The 23081-nt window shown below is 61.9% G+C and overlaps 1 protein-coding gene across 1 annotated transcript in view; it reads right to left on the reverse strand.

Annotated features, from left to right (window-relative positions):
• The window catches only part of LOC117642894, a 161868-nt gene that overhangs the window by 55782 nt on the left and 83005 nt on the right, over positions 1-23081 (reverse strand). The window contains exon 4 of the mRNA XM_034381518.1: positions 9901-10037. Within this exon, the coding sequence (XP_034237409.1) occupies positions 9901-10022 (122 nt within the window). The 5' untranslated portion in view covers positions 10023-10037. The remainder of the gene's footprint in view (positions 1-9900; positions 10038-23081) is intronic.

A 23081-nucleotide genomic window follows, 5' to 3' on the forward strand; every position in this document is an offset into this window, starting at 1 on the left:
AGGCCCCTGAGTGGCGGCGGCCTCAATGTGGGCGGCTAGGCCTCGGCCAGGCCGGCCGCCTCAAAGGGCCTCGCCGCAGTGCACAAGAACGTACCTACAGCCCGCGCGCCTCGCCGAGGCCTCGCACCGCGCATCCCGGCGGGACGGCAACTTAATCTCCAAGAAGTGGCGCCGCCGGAGCGGTGAAGCGACTCCCAAATTCGGGCATAATTATGAGCAGGGTATCTGCATCGCTGAGCGCGGCGCGGCGACGGCGCGGCGGTGTTCTGCATGCATTTGGAAAGGAATTGAGAAAGTGCGGGCCGGGAGGGCCGGGAGGGACGGCGAATTTCAATCCGGGGATTACGGCGAATCCGCGCGCCACTCCGCCGTCGCTCAGGCAGCCCAGCCCGGCCGTCGTGTCCCTGGCCGTCGCCGCCACGCCCCGCGTTTTGCATAGCTAAACACTTCTGGAGCGCGCATCCACAAGTGCGGCCCAGGACGGCACGTAATAAGTGGAGACGCTTTGTATCGCGCCGTTTTTTCGAGAGGGCGCCTTAAAGCCCGAGGAGGCGGAGGCCTGCTGGAGGCCTTGGAGGGCCCTTGGAATCAGCAACGTGGCGGTGGCCAGCCACGCCCTGTCTCTGCCGCACTCACGGGCCGTCCTCGAACTAACGAGGCGAGAGCGACGCCAGTGCAGTGCAGCCGGGGCAGGACGGACAAGTACACGAGTACCTGTAACGAAGGAAGGCGGCTGCCCTGGAACGTCGCCTTAAGTGTATTCATGGCCGTAAACAGCCATCTCAGAGCCTGCGGCCTGCGGCCCCAGGTGCGTGGTGGGGGGAGGCTTGACGAAGGCCCCCGTCTTGGCCTACGGCCGCGTACCCCGACCAACCCCCGCGCCGACATGCTCCGCGGTGCCCAGGAAGCGCTCCATACGGCTCGAGGGCCGTTGCCGGCACCATAAGGGGGTAGAGCAGTGAGGGGCCCATTTCCCTAAAAGCCGTACAACGACCATAAGCATATTTCGGGGCGCGCACTCCGCGGCGGCCGCTGCACCGCGGGCAGCCCAAGGCAGCCGAGCCAAATCTCTCAGCTTCGGCCGAACGCGGAGCGGAACGGCGCGGAATTCACTCTGCGGCCACCCGCCGAAAAAAACCTCCCCCATCTTCGAATTGTTACTTTCCTGAATTCGTACTTGAAACCGCCTGACGTCAGCTCATCTCCCCCCGCCATCAGCATAGGCAACACGCCGCGGTCGCCCTGGGGGTCGCCGCGGGGGTGGCGGGGCGTGTGGCGGGGCGGCGGCCCCCAAGAGGAAACCTCCCGATGCTCCGCTATCACCGCACGCGCACGCCGCGCACACTGCCGGGGGATTACACGCAGAGCGCCGCGGCGTGCCGCTGCGTGCGTGGCGATACACATCAGCAGCGTCTGGAAGCAGCGGGCGCACTTCAATCCAAACAGTTTCCCCCGCCTGCATTTTCCCCGCCTATTTTTGTTATTCCCCGGTTCGGCTCGCCGGACGAGGAGGAGAGGTGACTGGCGCACCACTTGCTCCAGGAAGGCCGCCCGCGTGTCGGCAGCGCGGGCCCCACCTGGGGCACGGCGCGCACGGCCTGGATTACGAATGCAAACGTCACTTGAATTAATGACGAGAAAGTGTTAGTGCGGCACCTGCCGTTTGCTGCAGTGCTACCTCGCGTGGAGGGAGGCCCTACGCGAGGCTAGAGCGTCGCGCCGCCGCCCCCACTCTCCGCTGAGAGGGCTTCCTTGTACCTCTCCAGCGACAGGTGACAACGCGCGCCGCAGCGCGCTATTCCAAACGAGGCCGCCACGTGGGACGAGCCCTCTCACCTGTCTAATGTGTCCGATATTGGCGGCCAGGCTAAGTGACAGCGCGACGGGCCGAGAACGGGACGCCAGAACGGGACGACAGTCCCGGATCAGCGACAAACCGAACGAAAGTTTAATCTTCCTCGACCTCTGCCCTCAACGGCGTTATTGTACATTTTGAGAAGCCGCGATTCCCCTGAAATGTCTTCACACTATGACGTGCGGAGGGATGAAACTAAAATAATCTTCCGCAGAGAACACTGTTCCGCCAGCCCCGCGTGTTTAAGCGAAATCTCTTCCAACGGCTGCGAGCAAAGACCAGCCCATAACAGTGAGCGCGGAATGATGCGGTGGGATCGCCCAGTGTTTGAAAGAGACACTAGAAGTGACTCAGGCTGTCGGGATGAAACGAGCAGACGCAGCCGCCCGCACTAGACGCGCTAGAAGCGCTAGACGGGCTGCTGCATACTCCACTCGGTTATGACACGTTTGCAAGGCCTAATGCGAATTTAACGATCAATAAAACCTCTCTGTGGTTTTACTCTACACTAAAACCTCCTTCTCCCCCCGGCCGGTCGGTTGGCGAGGGAGGGGCAGAACATCCCTGAACTACCGCACTCCCTCGGAGCCGTTTTAGTCCACAAGACGCATCCACTCCCCCACCCCTGCCCGCCCTGCCCGCCCCTGCCGCACCGCGGTAGAAAATAGGAGGTCCAGCACGTCCCGCGGGGGGGGGGGGGGGGGTGCTGTGAAAAGGCAACGAGGGACACTGCTACCCTCCTCGGCAACTCGACAACGCGCGTTGATTGTTGAAAATCATGAACATTGTTCCCCGGATGGCCGCGGGGCGGCGCTGCGGGCGGTAAGGAGCTTATAACCCCCTGCGGCCCGCGGCCCTGCGGCTGCCTGCGGTCGCGCTGGTCACTCGCAAGGGCCGCCGGCGACCGCCGGTCAGTTTTAGTGCCGCGGAACTTCTTGCGCTTCAAGGCTTTATGGACTCTGAACACACTTTACGGTCGTTTTGTACGTCGTGGCGGCGAACGGCGCGGACCAGCTCGGCATTCATGGCCGATGTTCATGGGCGACGCCTCGCCCGATGAATACACACTCCCCGGGAGTGGCGCGCCGGCAGGGCTGGCGCCGCCACGACGGCGTCCGGGTCGCCGGTAAGCGGGGATCCGGCGAGTAAGTCAGCGGATCGCGGAGACGTCCGCAAAGACAAACAAACGCGGCCAACAAGGCTTCGCGGGCTTCGAGGACGCCCCGGCCGTGGATGGGGCCCTCCGGCCTTGCAGTGGCGTAGCCGGGCCGCGGTCGCCCTTCCTCCCCAGGGGGACGGGGAAAGGGAGGGGGGAGGTCGACTCTGGAAAGAAGACGCGTCCAGGAACAGCCGCGTGAAAACAACACCAGGTGCGCGGCGTGTGTTCGTGCGAACCGGGGCCACCGGGGCCACGGGGCCGCGGGGCGTGCGGTCGGCGTCTTAGAAAGGGCGTACTGCTTTCGCGGCCCCCGACGGGGACCTCGGCGGGGACCTCGGCGGCCGCGGCGCAATCCTCTTAGACTTAGTGTATCTAGGGAGGCGACTCGCAGGCCACGGCCACGCTAGGGCCCCGCCAGGCAGCCTGGTCACACGGCCCCGTGCTTCTTCACAGTTGCGGCGCTCGCAAACACACACACACACACACACACACACACACGCGCGCGCACGCACGGACACGCCCCCTCCGTCGGGCCACCGCCACATCCCCGAGACAATAAAACGACAAGGGTCCTCCTCCGGCACCGGCGTCCGGCACCTTAACGTGGCGTTACGACCTCGTCGCCGCCAAGCCCGGCCAAGCCCCCCGTCGTCCGGGACGGTGGGCCGCCAGGACCGAGCCGCTAGGCCAGCACCGCCGGCACCACCAGACCTGACCTGAGATAGCGTCACTGCGGCCTCATTACAACACCCTCGACCCAGTGCCGCGAGCTTCAAAGGGGAGGCGCCGAAAAACCGCTCTCGCGTGTGGGGCAACGGCCACCGAATTTCAAAACTTGATGCTTATTTTCCTCGCCAAATAGTCCGCTGCTGTATGAAAATTCCAGCTTCTTTTTTTTTGCGGGGTGCGCACGTGTAATGATGTGTGGCGCGCTGCACATTCATTCCGCCGAACAGCCAGACAGACAGCCAGACAGACAGACACCCCCACAGGTGTCCCATCCGTTCTCGTCGGGCACCCGAAAGTGTCGCATTCAAAACCGCGCGCGGTGGTGGCGGCGCCCATTCCCACTTCGAGGTGCGAGGCCAGCAGTGGAAATAACGAAGGAGCCGGAACTAGCGAGCGAGGGCGCCGTCGCCGCGGTGGCGCACTCCAACATGTTCTCGAGCACATTCTTAATTATTTCTGACGCGGGCTGCACACCGTAACTACGCGAGGCTGTCGCTCCGAGTAAGTAAAAGGGGTGCGCGACCCCGCCCCCTTCGGGCCCCCTCCCCCACCGCATCCATAATGCAGGCCTTTATTTCGGCCGGCCGGGTCAGAGATAATCCATTGGGCAAACAGTGCAGGTGCGCTATTAGCCAGCGTGGCCGGCCGCCGTGCCCGCCGCCATGCCTCACTCGCGACACTGACACACTGCTGCATGCGGCCCGCGCGGCCGGACCCAAACAAAATTACTCAAAACTGTTGTGCCGCCATTTATTTTGAGTGTGCACCGCGCAAACGCCTCTCCCCGCCTTAATGGACAGACGCGAGCCCTGCGTCGAGATAACGTGTCTTTTCACGTTTCGCGCGATGAAACCGCGCTCCGCACGCCAAGCAGCGCCGAGCAACGCGACGCGCACATGCCACCCTTCAGGCGCCACTGCCACGGTGACGAACGGCGTCTCTCTCTCTCTCTCTCTCTCTCCTCTCTCTCTCTCTCTCTCTCTCTCTCTCTCTCTCTCTCTCTCTCATCGGGGGTCCCATGGGTGCTGCCCCGCACGCGCACCACCAGTGTAATTGCGTCAGTCAGGGAGAAATGCCAACTGGTTCGAGATTCAAGCACAAAAAAAAACAGTGCCATGAAAACACAACAAAACCAATGGGAAACCAGAAAATATATAATTATTGCACAACTGTTTTTATTTCAAAGTTGTTTTTTTTTCGGTGCACGAGCCTTGCCCAGCAGCAGCAATAAACGCAAGAGTCCGCGGCCAGGCCTCTACCTAGCGCGACGCAACCCCACCACTCTCGTTAAAAAGAACGAGTTGAAAACGCTTCCTTGCCTTCCTGCCTCGGGTCAACGACGCAGTCCACACACACGCACACACACACACACACAGAGGCGACATTAAGGCAGTGCTTTGCGCGGCAAAGGCGGCAGGGGCGTTAGTTACGGCAGCGCCATAACGACTGTTAAAACGAGTTGGAAACAAAACAAGTACTGCTCTGGACGCGGCCTGGCTGCCTGGCTGGCTGGCTGGCTCTAGGTGCTGCAACAGGTGCAGCGTTACGGATCTGCACCGCCTTTTTGATAACACCGAAGGGGGGCGGCCAGTCAAGCAGCCAGTCGCAGGCAAAACGCTTCAGAAACATCCTGCCCTGGCCACCGCCTGCTGGGCTGCGGCACTGACAAGACCTCTGTCGACAGTCGCTGCAGGTGGACAGCCGGTGTGGATTAAGCTCATCCCTGACGTCCCCCCCTCCCCCGCTCCGCGGCTCCACGATAAAGGGCCTCGGTCGCGTCGCGGCAGCAAACGCGGCGCCGTCGGTTCGCGCCTCGACAGACAACCGTCTCCTTTTAATATCTCCCTGTCCTTCCTCGCAGAGCGATGGCGCACGCTCTCTGGAAATGGAACAGAATATCCAAAACCGATGGGCTCATTTCTGCCCGCGAGCCACTCCACAGCAAGGCCTTGCCCGGGCACCGCACCGCGGAGGACAGCCAGTCGCCGACCCCGCCTGTCGAAAAAGACAAATTCTCTCTCGTTCTTTCTCCTTTTCTCTCTCTCTGTCTCCCATTTAGCTCCCCCTTCCCGAATGCTCGCCTGCTCAAACAATCAAAAATTCAGAACGAGAGAGACGGAGTCACGCCCCCTCTCTTTATTCGCGCCGAAGAGAGTGTGCAGTGTACACACCTCGCGAGACGTAAGCGCTGCAACACTTGCACCATTAGGCCCGGCGCGTCACTCGGCTAGCTTACGCGACGCGTGCTGTGCACTTGGGGAAATTCGAGGCATCGCAAAAAGGGAAGCACGTGAATAATTCGCGAGGAATCTGTGCGCGGCGTGCGCAGCGTGGAGGTTGATGGCGGTCGCCTAAGCCGCCGAAAGCACACGCAGTAGCGCGCAGGTATTCAAAGCGCGTCGTACCCTGTCTGGGGAGGGAGACACGAACGCCCGTATAATAGTTTCTCTGGTTGGAGGCGGGGCGGGGCGGGGCGGGGCGGGGCGGGGCGGGGCGGACCGCCACAGCGCCACCCTCTTCATCTCCGACACGACCCCTACTGTACTGCGACCGTGAACTTCCAGGCAGGTTGCTGCCCCCGCTGGAGCCCCGGCCAGACGGGTGTCTGCGTCGCGGCGCTGCGAGAGAGAGAGAGAGAGAGGAGAGAGAGAGAGAGAGGGTAGCGAGCTGCGGGACGGACAAAGACCGACCATGCATCACGGCAGCCTCGGCCGTTACCTCGACAGCGTATTTCTCATTTCCGAACCCTCTTGAACCTCTTCGCTCTGCTTCGCTCTTGAGGCGGGAGTCCGGGAGCGCCTGACGGGTGCCGGGTAGGCAACACGAACGCTCCACCGCGCCGCCCGGGGCGTGGTGGCCTACCCGCCGGGCGCGCTGCCCCGCGCCACGCCACCCTCACCTCCCGTCTCCCTCCGTCCACTACGACGTCCACTACAACCTCGCCATCCCCAGCCCGTCGCCCTTTATGCCCAGACACCTTTTGACCCTTCAAAGAGCCGGGCCCTTTAAAGGCGCAGTGCTTTCCCTCTACTTTCTCTTTCGTCCCTCGGGCCGCGTCCCTTCCACGCGGCTAGGCACAGCAGTGCTACAGCAGTGCTACCTCCAGACTCTTGAGAACCTCTGCAGGACGGACCTTCCCACCGGCAGACTGCCCCCCCCCCCTTCCCCTCCTTCGGACATTGACCGTCGGCACAATGCTGGTACAAGCCCGCGCGACCCTTCGAATCGTCAGGGAATAGGGGGGGGGGACCAGGAGGGGAAGAGGAGGAGGCAGTCGTTTTAAAGATGAGACATGACGCCGTCGCCACGCTCCAAGAGGGGAGGGTGGAGGGTATGGAGGTCGAGGAGGGAGAGAGAGAGAGAGAGAGAGAGCACGTCGCTCTTAAGTTCCGTCGGCCCGAGCAGTAAGCACCGGCGCCGGAAAAAGTGTCCCGCGAGCAAGCGGACAACACCGAGAGCACCGTGTCCCCCCGCCGCCATTTCCATACTCGAACGACGGGACAGAGAGAGAGAGAAACACGCCGAGTAAATTTTGTTTGCACAGCCAGGCACGGCCTGCTGCGACGGGCCGAAAGAGAGGGAAGCGATTAACTGCAGGTATCCGGTCGGAGCGTCAGACAAAACACGCTCACACTCACGGACACACGCACACACTCGCACGGATAAAAAACGACTGGCGGGACACGGCAGGTAAACTGGCCGGACGCAAAAGGGCGATCGCAGAGGGCTATGTGCGCTGCCGCCGGCCAGGGCCGTAAAAATACTAGGACAGAAATAAGAGGACTGGCGCGCGCGCGCACACACACACACACACACACACACACAGGCAGCGGCCGTGAAATAAAGAACGCCGGGTATAAAATGAAAACGGCAAGCGAACGTCGGATGAGCGCGGCGGGTAGCGAGGCCAGCGAGACAGAGAGAGGGCGAGACGGGAGAGAGAGAGAGAGAGAGAGAGAGATAGAGCCAGGCCACTAGCTGTTCACAATGCAGCCTATGGACGGTCGAAGCGGCCCTAGCCGTCGCGTCCGCATAAAAAGCAGAACGATTACAGAGCGGTCGCGAAATTCACCCCATTTTGTTAAGAGCAAACATCGTCTCGAGAAACACATTTTCGCCTTCTTTGTTTTTTCTTCTTGTTCCAAAATTAAGGAGCCCTGTCAGGCTGGGCTTGTCTCCTGCCTGTAGGCCCTCGACATCCCTCCGTCCCGCGGACCCAGCAGCGTCCCTCGGGCTTGCTGCTCAGGGTGGGACGCGCTAACGCCGAGCCTTAAGTGCGCCGCCTGGGCGAGCCTGGCCGCCTGGCCGCCTCGAACGGAGTGTAGCGGCGTGGTGGAACAGCGGGGCCTACTTTACCGCGTCCCTGCCTGCCAGCCTGGCCTTGCTTCCCTTTCCGCGTCAAACCACTTTCGCCGTTTGCCCATCTCGTGCCAGTTTACGGCCTACAACACCTCACTCCCGCCGCCACCGCCTCGCGCGACATCCACGGCCACGCCGGCGACTCAGACTCCTACGCACGGCTCGGCTCGGCTCGGCTCGGCTCGGACCCCAGGAGGACCCTCCCCTCCGCCAAACAGCGGGTGAAAGTAGTGCACCGCCACCACGACGGCGTCCTTCCTCTCACGCGTCGGGCCGCGCTGCTGGTGCAGGCCGAGATTGCTGCAATTAAGAAGGGTCCCCCCCGTCCACGCACGGCACGGCACGGAGACGACGGGGGATTATCAGCTCCGCAGCACGCGCTGATCGTATCGCGGCGGTGGTAAACGCCGCATGAAAACATCGCCGGGAAAATAATGTCTCGGCCGGCCGTTTATCCGAGGGGGCCGCAGCCAAGTGCTGCCGAACAGTGCTGCCCAGTGCTGCCAATGCCTAGTGCTGCCAACAGTTCTGCCAAGCGAGGCCGGCGAGCGGCAGGGCCCCTGTCAAGCCGAGGGTAGGCCGGCCGCGAAGCACCAGTGCCCAGCGCGTGGCCGCCGCCCGCGCTGCAGGCGCCGTGCTAGGCCACCACTGGTAGCGCGTTTTCGCTCGCGTTTTCGCTCGCGTTTTCGCTCGCGTCCTCCTTTCCGCGTCGCCGCGTTTGCTGGTTCGGCTCGCGTTTTCGCTCGCGTTTTCGCTCGCGTTTTCGCTCGCGTTTTCGCTCGCGTTCGCTCGCGTTTTCGCTCGGGGTTTCGCTCGCGTTCGCTCGCGTTTTCGTTTTCGCTCGCGTTTCGCTCGCGTTTTCGCTCGCGTTCTGTTTCGTCGCCGCGTTTTCGCTCGCGTTCGCTCGCGTTTTCTCGTTTTGCGTTTTCGCTCGCGTTTCGCTCGCGTTTTCGCTCGCGTTTCGCTCGCGTTTTCTCGTTGTTCGTTTTCGCTCGCGTTTTCGCTCGCGTTTTCGCTCGGTTCGTCGTTTTCGTGGTTTCCTCGCGTTTCGCTCGCGTTTTCGCTCGCGTTTTCTCGTTCGTTTTCGCCCGTTTTCGCTCGCGTGTTCTCGCTTCGCCCGTTTCGCTGCGTTTCGCTCGGTTTTCGCTCGCGTTTCTCGTCGCGTTTTCGCTCGCGTTTTCGCTCGCGTTTTCGCGTTTTCGCGTTTTCGCTCGCGTTTTCGCGTTTTCGCGTTTTCGCTCGCGTTTTCGCTCGCGTTTTCGCTCGCGTTTTCGCTCGCGTTTTCGCTCGCGTTTTCGCTCGCGTTTTCGCTCGCGTTTTCGCTCGCGTTTTCGCGTTTTCGCGTTTTCGCTCGCGTTTTCTCGTTTTCGTTTTCGTTTTTTTCGCCGCTCTGCCTCCCTCGCACCCACGGCGCGCCCCGTATAGGGCCGGTAGGGGTGCGAGAGAGACACACTGCCGATTGCCGGCGGGCTTGTTCAAAGTCGAGCGAGTCACAACAATGAGAGTGCAACGCGCAGGATTCATTCTTCGGTGCACAGCCCTGGAGAGCGCGGCAAGCACGCTGGAGGGAAAAATTGCGTCTCAAGACGAGTGGGAAAAGGAAAAAAAAACAGAGAAGGAGAGACGCAGTGAATAGCCAAGGGTTTTGACGCCCAGGGACGCCGAGGGGGATTGGCAGACGGAAACGAAATGCAAGGCGGAGGAAATGGGAGGGAAGGCGGCGGTGGGATTAAAAAAAGAAAAAAGAAAAAACATTTTTTTTTTAAAATGGAAAAGGTAGAAACGCGGCCTTACTTACCCTTCTGTGGCTCCCTTCTGGGGCCCCACGGGTTCTCGGGCCGCGGGGTCTCGCCCCGAGGGGTCCCGCTCCCGGCCGCCCCATCGGTCCGGCATCCCGGGCTGGGCCATGGGCGAAGCCATGCGCCGCTGGCGCCGCTGCAACAAAAAGGGGACACTTTCATTAGCGCCTTGAAAAGCTCGGGAACACAGCGGGGACTGTCGAGCCGCCCAATTTGCGTTAATTCGTAAATGAGGGTGCATCGGCAAGAAAGCAGGCAAGCGGGCCTGCCGGGGGCGCGGTGGGCGGGGGTGCGCAGGGCGGGGGCGCCCCTCTCGCACGGTTGCCAACGCCACGCCGCGCCACGCCGCCGGCGGGTCGCAACGTCATGTGCACATCGTATCCCCAAAGTCTCGGGGATAAGCTGGAGTGGAGAGCCAAGAGCGTCCACCCCTCCCCTCCCCTCCCCTCCCCCGCTTTCACTCTCGCTTTCGCCTCCACGACAATTCATCGACCTCGGGGGCCAAGACTCCCCCCCCTCCCCCTGCGATTCACTCATTCGTGCTGCCCCCACCCGCCCCCTCCAAGTCTATTGTTTTGGTCCCTTCCGTCCCCGATCCACATTTCCCATTCTTCGGTCAGAAAAATAAGGGTTTTGTGGTATCGGAGGGAAGGTTGGTCTTAGCAGGCAGGCAGGGGGCCAGCCCGTGTGTCGTCTTTGTTTCCGCACGAAGCGACCCCCCCCCCCCCAGGAATTCGCGCAGGATAGCGTTTTCGAACCGTGGCTCTGTCTCACTCGCACTCGTGGGGCATCCCGTGGGGGTGCGAGAGAGACAGAGCAACAAAACACTACGCCGGGCCCGGCCGAGCCTCCCCCAGGGGGCCACTCCAATCTCTGCAATTATAAAAGCAGGTGCGCCAGCAGACTCCACCACCGCATTATTTTCGTATCCATGATAAAAATCTGCCGCTCGCCGCGACCGCGCCGCCGTGCCGCCGAGTGCGGCGCGCCACCAAAACAGAATCGTTTTCACATATTCCCCAGCCGGCCGACGCCAAACTGCCAAGAAGTCTCGTTCCGCGCACTGACGCCGAGAGTCGTTTTCGTCGCTCTGTCTCTCTCGCGCCTTTAGGGTTCACCCCATGAGTGCGAGAGAGACGGAATCAGTTGGCTGGTAATTAGCGGAGGTCGGCGCCTCAAAAATCGCACAGTCGGTCGCGCCTAACAAGGGCGCATCTTCCGCGGGCCGAGGCGCCAGTTACGCTGCGCGCGCTATGGGGCGTCTCTGCCTCGGTCTCTACCGCCCAAGAAACGCCAGAATGGGCCGCGGCACGGCGTTCGAATGGCTTCGCGCCTCGCGCCTCGCCTCGTCCGTCCCTTCCACTGGAAACTGCCAACAACTGGAGCGAGAACAATGGCGCAATCTGCAGCCAAAGCCATTTAATGCCCGGTGGGCCGCGCCCCGCCCCGCCCCGCTTTTGTCACCGCCGCCATATTTGCGACCGGTAGCGACGCGGCGCGCCGATCAGTCAAGAGTCGAAAACAAGTAGAAGGCCGGCGGGGCAGCGGCGCGGCCACTCGCCGAATAAACTTCACATCTCAATGGTAATGATAAAAGTTGGCGCGGGAAGAATGCGGCGACCGGAGTGCTCGCCGAGCACTGCCTTTAATAATACTTTTGCCTAATGTTTCGGCGGGAGAAATATTAAAAGCCGCGGCGTGCGGTAAACATGATGAGATCACGGCAGTTGGTTACTTCCGACTCGGAGGCGGCGACGCTGGAAGACGCTGGAAGCGAAGCGCAATAGCGTGTCTAATTCCGAAAGTAAATCGCTCGCCCTTTCCGCGCCAAAATGACGACTTGCTTTTTATTCCGTTTATTTTTTAATGTTTTTTTTTTTTGTGGTTCGCGGGACGACGGGGAGCCTCCAGCAGCAGCAGCAGCAGCAGAAGCCCAAAGGCCGACACGGCAAAGTGGATACCGCGGGCGCAGCGAAAAGCAACCGCGAAACACTTTGGGCAACTTGGCGATAAGGGGTTGGAGTGGGCGTGCCGCGCGCCGTGCGTGGGGACGCGCCTCCGCGTCTACGTCACGGCCTCGGCCTCGGCCTCGCGGGGCACGACGCCCACGCTGAATGTCGAGAATGTGGTGGCAAACGCGACCGGGCGCACCGGCAGCCGAGCGGTGCTTCCGTCGCTCCGTCTCTCTCGCACGCCTTCGGCACGCCGCGCGAGTGCGAGAGAGACAGAGCGACGAAGCCCACCCCGGTTCCTGGAAAAAGCGGCGGGCCCGGTAATTCACGACCAGCGCCGCCCCCAGGCAGCCGGGCCGAGGCCGGGCCGAACGGCGGCGGAGGAGGCTGACGTGCCGCGAACATCAGATATGAAGTCATTATAATTTATGTCACACCAATTTCACCAACAATTTAGAGCCCAGGAACGAGGCGCGGAGCGCGCGGGAAGAGGAAGGGGGAAAGCGGGAGGGCGCCGCGCGGTGCAGCTCTGGATTTAATTTGGTGTCTGCGAGTCGAGTCGACGCGACGTGGCGATATTAAAGAAACACGAAGACGCGCGCGGCCCCCGCGCCCCGCCCCGCCCCAATGCGCCGCGTCGTCACTGGCGGCCTCTGGATATTAACGGCGACGGACTGTGAGTTAAATCCCGTTGGGCCCTGGACGTCCCGGGCGTCGTCCTGGACGTCGTGGACGTGTCAGCCTGAGGGCGGTGTCGCGGCGGGTCGTCGTCGAGGCGCCTACACTGGGTGGCTCGCGCGGCTTGCGCGGCTTACGGGCCTGCTGTTGAGATGTTTCCCTGTCAACAGCGCCGCCCAATATAGGTCCTTGTCCACCGGCGACACCGCCCCGCCCCGCCCCGCCCCGGGTTATTGAGTTGCCTGTCACGGCCGTGTCATAGCGAAATGGACATGGCGGTCGGCACGCCGACGCGAGGGGCCGTAGTCCGATCACGCACACTGTCGGGCGAGTCGTGCTTGCGGCGGCCAGCGCGGCCAGAGCCACGTCTTTTTCTGTTTACGTCAATACTAGCGCGTCCCCGCCGGCAGGGCCGGCCGACCCCGAGGTCCTCCCGGCTAACTTCGGCGACGCGCCTAGTTCTTCCTCCTCCCCCGTCCCCCGAGGCGCCCCCCCCCCCCCCCCGCGCCGCGGCAATGCCGTCGCCGATAACGCCCTTTTCAATCCGGGCGATAAGCGACGGGTACCCGAGCGGCCCTGGCGGGGTGGTTCCCGGTGCAGTCTCGACAACTTCAAAGCTGGTCTTCTTTCCCGGCCGGCGACGCGGCGGCCGAGGCCTGACGGGGACCTGGCCATGCCGGCGGGCGGTGCGGCGCCTCTTTAAACCCCGCAATCCTATAAAACAAACAGGGTTGGGCCGCCAGCGCCGCCCACCCCCTCCAAGTCGACGAGTGGCTCGTCTCCGCGGCGTCTCCAGGGCGTCTCCAGGGCGTCTCCAGGGCTTCTCCAGGGCGTCTCCAGGGCGTCTCCAGGGCGTCTCCAGGGCGTCTCCAGGGCGTCTCCAGGGCGTCTCCAGGGCGTCTCCAGGGCGTCTCCAGGGCGTCTCCAGGGCGTCTCCAGGGCTTCTCCAGGGCGTCTCCAGGGCCTGTCCAGAGAGACGCGCCCGCCGCTCGCTGCAGCAGCCGGCCCGTCGGGGACGAAATAAAACAAAATGGCGGCAGTGTCTCGGCAGGCCGACCGGGCCGACACAGCGATCAACAACAACGGCGCGGTCGGGCGAGCCGCTGTAGCGCGGCGCTGTGCGTTGTGCGCCCCAAGATTAGTTTTCCGCTTTGTGCGGGCTTCGGGCTTCGGCCTCGGTTCAGCTGTCACGGCCAGAAAACGTACACCCAAACAATCGGCGCGGCACTGCGAGATTACGCGCGCCTGGATTGTAGTTGAGCAGGACGACACTGCGCCTCCACCTGCCGCGCCGGCTCGGCTCGGCTCTGCTCTGCCAAGGCCCCGGCGTCACTTGACGTTAGACACCATCAGGCAGATTGCCTCCAATAAATCTTGCACCGTGCGGTCCCTCGGGCCTCCCTCCCCAGGCCGTCACTGCCGCCAGGCTGCACACACGCCGACCTACATGTCCAAAATACCGGCCGCGCCGAACCAGCTAAATCCGGTTTAACGAACCCTAATTGCGTTTTACTGCCGCGGACGTCCGCTGGGCGACGCTCTTTTTTCGGCCTTTCACGACATCGTTGGCTTGTCTGCAGAGACAATGTTGCAGCCGTATAACGGCAGTGCTGATCCTTGACGGGGTCGCGGGGGCTGCCGCCGAGCTGCTGCAGCGCCAAAACCATTTACTGGTTCCCTTTTTTTGTTCGTTTTCGGAGGGCAACGCCCGAACCGAAACGGCGGCCCGGCGCGCCAACGACACGAACAACAGAAAAACATAACGAAATCTCATTTCCAAATCTGTCGTGTTACCCGCGTTGTTTCGTTGCGTGTCGGGCTGAACTAGAAGCGGCCAGCCATTTTCACAATATCATTCCTCGCTGCGCCGCGCCGCCCCGCGCTGCCCTGCCTGGCCCTTCCGGGGCTCCCACATAAATTTAAGTTTGGCGCCGCGCCGCGCAGATAAGTTGCGGCCAGCTCAGACTTCCCAATGCGCGCCACTGTTTCTGTTCCGACGAAATAACGAAAACAACGTCCCCGTTATCGTGGCAATATTAATTTCCGCGAGACATCCACTCGGAGCACTTGATGGCGAGCGTGATGGGGTAGCGGCGTGACTGTGACGGATGGGGCGCCGGAGTATGTCCCTCCATCATGGCGGGGCGGGGTGGTGCGGGGGCGGGGCGGGGCGGGGCGGGGCGGGGCGGGGCGGTACGGGGTTCCGCGGCGACATCGGGCTGCTGCCCAAGACGGCTATGCCGGCTATGCCAGCGTTTCTCAACCTTTTTCGGTTCGCGACTCCAAATTTGTAGCGAAAAATTTCCGCGACCCCCAGGAAAAATTTCGCGACCCCACGCGACCCCTCCTTTAGCATGCCTTTGATACAAAGTGCGATAATCCACCTTAGTTTGGAAGCAGTATCGCAGCAAAAATGATCAAAACGGTCACAAATGTCTTTGAAAAATCGTGTTTTGGGCCGACTTTAAGCAGCCACTGCGTCTAATCCGAGGCGGTATTTCGTCCTCCCTCAACGGGCAATTGGTCTTTGGGCCTTCCTTTAGCATGCCTTTGTTACGGAGTGCGATTATCTGCCATAGTTTGGGAGCAGTATTGCCGCAAAGTTGATCAATACACGATTTTTCAGACATTTGTGACCGTTTTGATCAACTTTGCGGCAATACTGCTCCCAAACCAAGGCAGATAATCGTACTCCGTAACAAAGGCATGTTAAAGGAAGGCCCAAAGACCAATTGCCCGTTGAGGGAGGACGACATACCGCCTCCAATCAGACGCAGTGGATGCCTAAAGTCGGCCCAAACCACGATTTTTCAAAGACATTTGTGACCGTTTTGATCAACTTAAAAGTTGTTCCCGCCAGTGCTCGGCGTGTGGGCCAGCTGGGAAACCGCCGCCACCCCAAGCGACCCCAGTTACCTCGCCGCGACCCCTCGAAATTTTTTCGCGACCCCAAGGTTGAGAACCGCTGGGCTATGCCATTCCCGCCGCGCTGATCCGCGAGGTGGCCGCGACGCAGCACCAGGGCGTCGACCGGCCTGACAAATGGCCCGGAGACGACGGCGCCGACGGCGGCCTCGACGGCGGCCTCGAAGGCCGTATCACGCCACATGCGCTTTGACGCCGGGCTTGCTTTGATCAATCAGCGTGCAGGGCTTCCGGCTTCGCTAACGAGGGGGTTAAGACCGCAGGCCGCGCAGAGGCCGCGTTCGCACCTCGCAAGGCGGCGACTGCCTGCCGGCGGGCCGCGCACCCACCGCCATATAATCCTGCCTTTCTACCGGAAATCAAAACTGGGTCGGGGGAGTGGCGGAGTTGGCGGAGTCCTCCCTGACAGCGGCGGCGGCGGCAGCCAGGTCTCACCGCACGCCAGGCCTCGCGCCTCACATGTGTGCTGTCGCTCTGTGAAAGGGCACGCACACCTACGCGCACGTACGTGCACACACACACACGCACGCACACGCACACACACACACGCACGCACAGAGACAAACACGCACTCGCTATCAGGATGAGAGTAAAAGAAACTGTCGGCGCTCACCGCGGTCACCGCGCCGTGTGTCACAACATCACCCCGCAGCTTTCAAACCTTTCAACATTCGCCCCCTTGGAAAAGGAGGGGGGAAGGAAAAACAACGCGAGCAACAAGGAGGGCGAAAAATAAAGCGGCGAGTTTTGTGATGACGTAAAAAGCGCGCGCCCTGGCTGCTGCGTTGCGCCGCACTAAACAATAGGACCGCGATAACCGCAGTCTGACAGCTGTGCGGGTGGCGGTGGGAAGGCCAGGGCGGCCGGGGCGGCAGGGCGGCCAGGGGCGCGAGGGCTTGCTGCAGCCGATGTAATGGCCAGAGCCGTAATCACAACACTTTTTCACTGCCGAACGAGTACGGCCAATTATTTTTATTTCCTTTTTATTTTCCTTTTGTGTGTGGGAACGAACGCGGCGTGCATATTACTGCCGGACCTGCCCGCCGACCGGCGCGACGCAACGCGACGCGACGCGGCGGGCAATAGACGGCGCGACGCCCCGGACAGACAAAAGCAGGGACAAAGTCGGCCGACACGTCGACAAATGGCTGAAAATCGTGTCCGAAAGTCATCGAGCGTGTTCGGATCGCGCATCGCGTTTGGCGTTCGCCGTCTAGTAATAACTCGATATTCCTGTTGTGTGCTCGAGACAGAGAACACCCGCCGGGACAGCCCTGCAGTGTGCCCAGGGGTGGCGGGCTGTCGGGACTTGCGCGCCAGTTGGCGGCCGTCTGGGCACGCGTTCGCGTCAAACCACCGCCGCTACCGCCGCCTCAGCCCCAGATCATACAGGCATCAATACTCAGGCCCCACCAGGGCCCCACCGAGGCGCCACAAAGCAGGCTCTTTGGGGCGCCTCCTTTGACACGCAGGCCTCTCCCTGCCATGAATTATACATGGCAAAAAACGCGGAGAAACACTCTTTACCGCTACGCCGGAATGAGCGTGCGCGCGCCTACACGAATAAAAGGAGCGCGCGGCGAGCCGATAGGAGTCCCACAAAGACAGCGCGGCGCCGGGCGACGTCTCGGTGGGTCCGTCGCTCTGTCTCTCTCGCACTCACTCGAGGGAGACAGAGCGACGGAACGCTGTGCGGAATCATCGCACACCTCACTGCTACCAGGCATCGGGCGAAAGGGAGAGTTATCCACCCGTCCGCGCGGCGAGGCACGGCACGGCACGGCACGGCACGGCACGGCACGGTGCGCCGCTGAATGTCCCGTGCGAATGAATGCCCCAGAATGTGTTGTGCCGCGCGTCTTGAAGCGTGCTGCCGATAAGCGGCGTTCTCGGCACTCGCATTTTCCGCGCGCACCCACCCACACTGAAAAAACCGGGTGCGACTTGAACAGAAATACCGAGTGTGAAGTGAAAGCGCCACACTCACTGCACTGCCAATGAGTGACGACGCTGCGTTGTTTGTAATTATTGCGAGCGTGTAAACAAGCGAAGCACAATGCGAGATTGCCGACCTGTCGTGCCGCGTCGCCCGCCACCCTATCAAGCCGGCGGCCTCCGGGACCTTGAGGGAGGTCAACAGGATGATATAACGTGCTGTCACGCCGCGAAGCGGGGAGAGACGGGGCGAAGCGGGCTGAAGCAGCGGCCACAATGGGCACCACACACACACGCACGCACACACACACACGCACACACAAACACACACACACACACACACACACACACACACACACACACGACGGAGGGTGTGAATGCTGGCTGGTGCGATTCCCCCTCCCCCGGCCCCGGCCGCCACCATGTTAAGTTATTTATTATCAGCGCGTATTCCCGGGCCCAAAACTCAATCTAGAGTTTGGATCGGGCGGCGCAACCCCCCGCCCCCGCCGCCACCGGACGCTCCGAGGACGGCGAGGGGTGGGGGCGGGGTGGACACGGTAATAGCTCATGCCGACCGTGGCGGCCGTGCAGGCCACCGTCATTACCTCGACCAGCATGGAGTCCGCGAGGAATGCAACACGGCGACCTAGAATGCAGGACGCGGCGCTGGCCACACAGTGCACTGGCCCGGATGTTTTTCAGCGGGTAGCAGTAGCGGCCACGCCCCGCCAGGCCCCGCCCCGCCCCGTCACGGCGGCGAGGGGGCGCGGCTGGATTGATTGCGATAATACGTTCCAGGGGGTCGATGCGTGTGTGGTCTGCAGCAGGCAGCGGCGTAGTTGAATCTGACGAAGCCATCGCGCCACGCCACTGCCTCCGCCCGCCTCGCCTTGTCCTGGATCACGCGTTTCGCGATCACGTCGGCGTGGAAGTGACGATACCCCTCCCCGCCCCCTTCCGGTCGCGTGCTAGGCAGGCGGCTCTTGCGGCTCCAGGACGTGAGCAGCGCCCGTTCGCCCGCTCCAGACTCCAGACGTCCCCCGAGGCTCATGGGTGTCACCTGCCGCAGTACGACTGAGTCGCGGTTGCTTCCGAACGGAGGGTCCCGTCGGGTGTCTCTCTCGCACCCGCACGGAACGCCCCGTGAGTGAGGGAGAAAGAGGGGCCTTTGGAGTCGCCCTGCTGGAGAGGGTCCAGGGGCTGCAGCTGGACACACGCGTGAATACGAGACACGGCCTGACAATCAATCACGAGGGCGCTCGGGGCCACACACACACACACACACACACACGCACGCATTCGACATTCGCGACACCTGCTTCCAAAATAAGCCATTTCATCGGAATCACTCAGTTTCCACATCGCCCAGCCCGGAGGCGAAATCGAATGTGTGCGGGGGGCCGCATGTGCACCTCATGTTCCCCGTCCGTCCGTCCGTCCGTCTGTCTGTCTGTCTGTCTGTCTGTCTGTCTGTCTGTCTGTCTGTCCGTCTGCCTGGCCACTCCGCTATCGCCGGCGGGGAGCGCGCAACAAATGAGGTTAAATTTGCTGTGAAATCGGCAATCTGATTGAAGTGCTGCCGGGCCCCGCCCCGCCCCGCCCCGCCAGCCCAGCCCTCCCGGGGCCATCCGTGGCATGAGGTTGGAAAATTACACCTGCCTGTTAAGGTACTTGGCGCGGGGTGGGCTGCGGAGGGGTGCAGCGCGCCCTCGGGAGAGTCTCGGGGGAGGGGAGGGGGAGGGGAGGGGGAAGGGGTTGGCAGTGTAGCAGCCGCGGCAGCACTCTGCCCCCTCGTTACCTGTTAAGTCACTTAGCGGACCGGTCCTCGCCATTAGTCCGTCCTGCAGCCATGCAGCTTCTATCTAGAAAATTAAACGCAAACGGAAGAAAAGGAAGGCGAGCGAGAGGGAATTAGGAGAAGAAAGAGTGCGGGATGTGGCGCGATGGCAACGGGGGGCCACTGAAGAGGGAGAGGGAGGGAGTGGAAGAGGGGTTCAATTTGTAGCGAGCGCCACGGCAGATTGCTCACTCGACTTAGCGGGACGCGCGACACAACGCCCACGTGAAACGGGGAGCGAAAAACGAAGAGAAAAGCGAAATCCTGGGGGGAAAAGTAACTAGGCAGGTATAGTGGTGGGCGGTTCGCGGTTCTCTCGGTGCATTCCGGGGCTGCCTGGCGTGGCGTTCCATCAGCCATGCTGCCGTGCAGCCATGCAGCCATGCACAGGGGGCAGGCTGTGGCAGGCCGGGGCAGCGCAGCGCGCCGAGATATTTCTCATTCCAGCGCCATATCGTTCGCAGCCACGGGCTATCTGGGGCACTGCTGGGGCACTGCGAGGGAGGTGGTGTGGGGGCCCCACGGAGTTAGGGCGGTGCCCCCCCCCCCTTTCGCACCCCCGCCCGCTCAGCGGGTGCAGATATTTCCCAGGGTGCCGGCAGGGCCGGGCAGTCTCAAAACGAAAGGAAGGAGCTCGGGAAGGAAGAGTCCTTGATTTTCGCCTGCTTGACCACACAGCACGAATCTCCTCCATTTTCTCCCTCGCCGCTCGCAGAGCTCTTATTCCATTTTCCGTACAGGATATAAAAGCTCGTTCTCGGGTGGGTCTCAGCGCAGCCTACACGCACTGCGCGGGGGGCGTGGCACACACTCACGCACACACACACACGCACGGCGCTACCATTCGAAGCCCCCGCCGCGACCTCCGGTAGAAGGCACACACGAGCACGGTTCACGTCCCAGATTGACAATGCCTGCCTTTGCTAAAGGTGGAGGGGGATGAGGGGGAGAGCTCAGCGGCGTGCAAACAGTTCGCCGGGGAGATATGACGCGTCGTTCGCCCCGTCGCGACACAGTTCATTCCGAAATACCTAACAATCCTGCGTCAACATCAAGGGGTGGCGGGGCGCGGCGGGAGGAGAGGGGAATATCGGAGACGCGCAGCACAGCATTGTGCGCGATCTTACCCCCTCCCCCCCCCCTCCCCGCACACCTACGCCCGGAATGGCGCCCCCTGGTGCTACACTACAAAGCCCTGATAAAGGCGTCGAGTATTGTTTTCCAGAGCCACGGGCCTAATCACCGGCAGCAAGAACAGCCCCAACACGCTGCTTGCCGCTGGCCGCGCTGGTGGAGGCCGTGGTGGTGGCGGCGGTGCGGTTTCGGTTTGCAACAGCGGGATGTGGATAAATTGGTGCGAGGCCGACGGCGGACGGGGGAGTGGAGTGGACGGCCTGGCAGGCCGCTTGCGAACAGCGCCACGTCGCTCGGTCTCTCTCGCACCCACGGGGCGCGGCGCAGCGGTGCGAGAGAGACAGCGAGCGGGGGGCAGGTGGGGCCGCTGGCTTTGCGAAGCCGGGGCGGCGCAGGCCGGCAGCGCCAGGCCGCTGGAAGGGACCGCAAATTTGCATAGCAAAGTCGTCCAAATGAAACAACAAAAGGCGCCGTGTGAAAAACGCAATCCGATAGCCGCCACCACCAAGGCGGGAGAAGGGCGCGGCCACAACACATTGTCAATGTTTTGTTTTTGTTCCGACTTTCAACACGGTTTGCGAAATGCGTCCAAACGGCGACTCTACTGCCCCCACTTTGCCAGGGGAGGGCTCCGCGCCCTGCCAGCCCGGCGGGGCGGGACACGCCACCGCACCCAAGCGAACGGGCGATCAACATGTCAGCACTACGAGCGCGACCAGCGCGACTAGGGAGCATCGAGGTTATTGAGAGCACGGGGACACAAGTGCACGCCTCGTCCCCTTTTAATTAAAGCATCGGCCTGAAAGCCGAAAGCAGAAAGCCGAAAGCAGAAAGCCCGGCCGTGTCGGCTGTCGCCTCCTGCGCGCCTGATGGGCGGCGCATGTAGCGGTCAGTACAAACCAAAACGAAATAAAAGTGGAATTAATATGCAAAAATAAAATGGAAAGGACTTATCGCATCCGTCAAAAACAGAGCCAACACGAGAACGCTCTATCTGAGCTCGTCAGCAGCCGAAAGCAATCAGCGATGATGGGGTTTGTTGATTTTTTGGCTCATTGGTACTCTGTGAAACAGTGTGCTTACTATCAGTGACAGAAGAAATAAGCACATACCGCGTCGACATCCGAGTGTAGTGAACAGGGTACAGTGTGCCATGAGATTATTCGTCGCTTGCAGCAGTGCTGGCGTCGCTGTAGCTCTTGTGGACGCCTCGTGAGTGTGAGAGAGACAGAGGCAGTGGCGTGCCGCCGGCCCTTCGGCCAGCAATCGCCTCAAGTTGCTGCCGATAGCGTTCGGTTCCGCCCCCTTCCCTCGCAGGTGCCGAGAGCCGACCTTAGCCAGGTACCCCACACGGGAAAGCACTCCACCCGTCGATTGTTATAAATGGGCAGACAAGGCTCGGGGCGGAAGTACGCGGGTTCGAACACCCGCCCGGCCCTTTTTTTTCCCGCCAGGCTCCCCGCACAAAAGTAGGAGCGCGCCGCGCCACGCCGGGTGCGAGGGAGGAAGGGAATGCAAGTACTCATCGCTCCAGCAGCAAGAGCGTCGCTTACCCCCGGAAAAAAGCTTGTTTCTCGCGAAACGAAAAAGGAAAAAAAAAAATGTTTCATACCAAGTAGTTGCTATCCGGCACTTTATGGCCTCCACTAAACCTGTTTGTTGCCGAAGCAAGTTACACCATTCCTGAACACATTCTACAGGCCCTGGGAAAAACTTTGCACGCCGGGGCGGCCTTTGCAGGGTGTGGTGGGAGCGGGACGGGAAAGAACGGCCCGCCTCGGCGCCGCCTTTCAGGAAGACCTACAGGAAGGCCTCCAGGACGGCCTGCAGGCCCCAAAGGACGAGGTCCAAAGGTCTTCCGTGACGGCGAGCCTTTAATGGACGCCCCGGCCGAGCAGGCAGCCAGGCAGGCTGGCGTGGCGCTCCACCGTGCCGCCGTCCGGCCGCTATTTTCGGTCGCCAAAGTGACGCGGTGGCGATCCGGAAACGATTCGGCCAGGACGGCGACGACGGCGACGACGGACGTGGGGGAGTGGCGGCCTTCTGCAGGCCGGGCAGGTCGGGCAGGCCTTGGCCGAGGCCGCCGCAGCTAATAGGCAACTGATTCGCTAGGTAATTATGTGGATAATTTGCAATTACGTGATTGGATTTCTGGGGGGAGGGGGAAGCGGAGGGATTGGCGGGGCGTCGCGGTGGCACTCCGGGAGCCTCTCAGCGCAGCGTGTCCCCAGGCCCGCCGCGCCATCAGCTAACTAAGTTAGCGCCCCGCCGAAGTTAAGGCGAAAAATATCGACATCCTTCTAGCTGGGCCTGCCTGCCTCGGCCTCGGCCTCCGGGGCCACTGACCGAGGGCTGGCGGGCCTCGACCGGAGTTCCGGGCCGGTCTGCTTATTTTGCAGGAGTCGGGAGTCCACAGTCGGGGTGGAGTGAAAAAGATGCGATTCGGAGTGCGTCTCGCAGGGACCGAGGGCAATACTCCGCCGCGCCACTAAAGGGTTAGCGTCTTGTGAGCTAATCCTGGCCAAACACTGCGCGTAATAGAATATGGGGGCGAGGGGGGGGGGTGAGTTTCGCTGCGCGTCGGGAAGGGGGCGAGGTAGGAGCGGGGTGGGCAGAGGCAGGGGGCGGTACCGATGATCCAGCCAGCGAGCCTCCCATCACGAAGTGATTATGTGCCGCTCCTCCGCTCAGGTGCGCGATGAAGAGCCAAGCCAGG

This window comes from Thrips palmi, unplaced genomic scaffold (assembly GCF_012932325.1).
Source record: "Thrips palmi isolate BJ-2018 unplaced genomic scaffold, TpBJ-2018v1 HiC_scaffold_16, whole genome shotgun sequence".
In the NCBI taxonomy this organism is placed as follows: domain Eukaryota; kingdom Metazoa; phylum Arthropoda; class Insecta; order Thysanoptera; family Thripidae; genus Thrips; species Thrips palmi.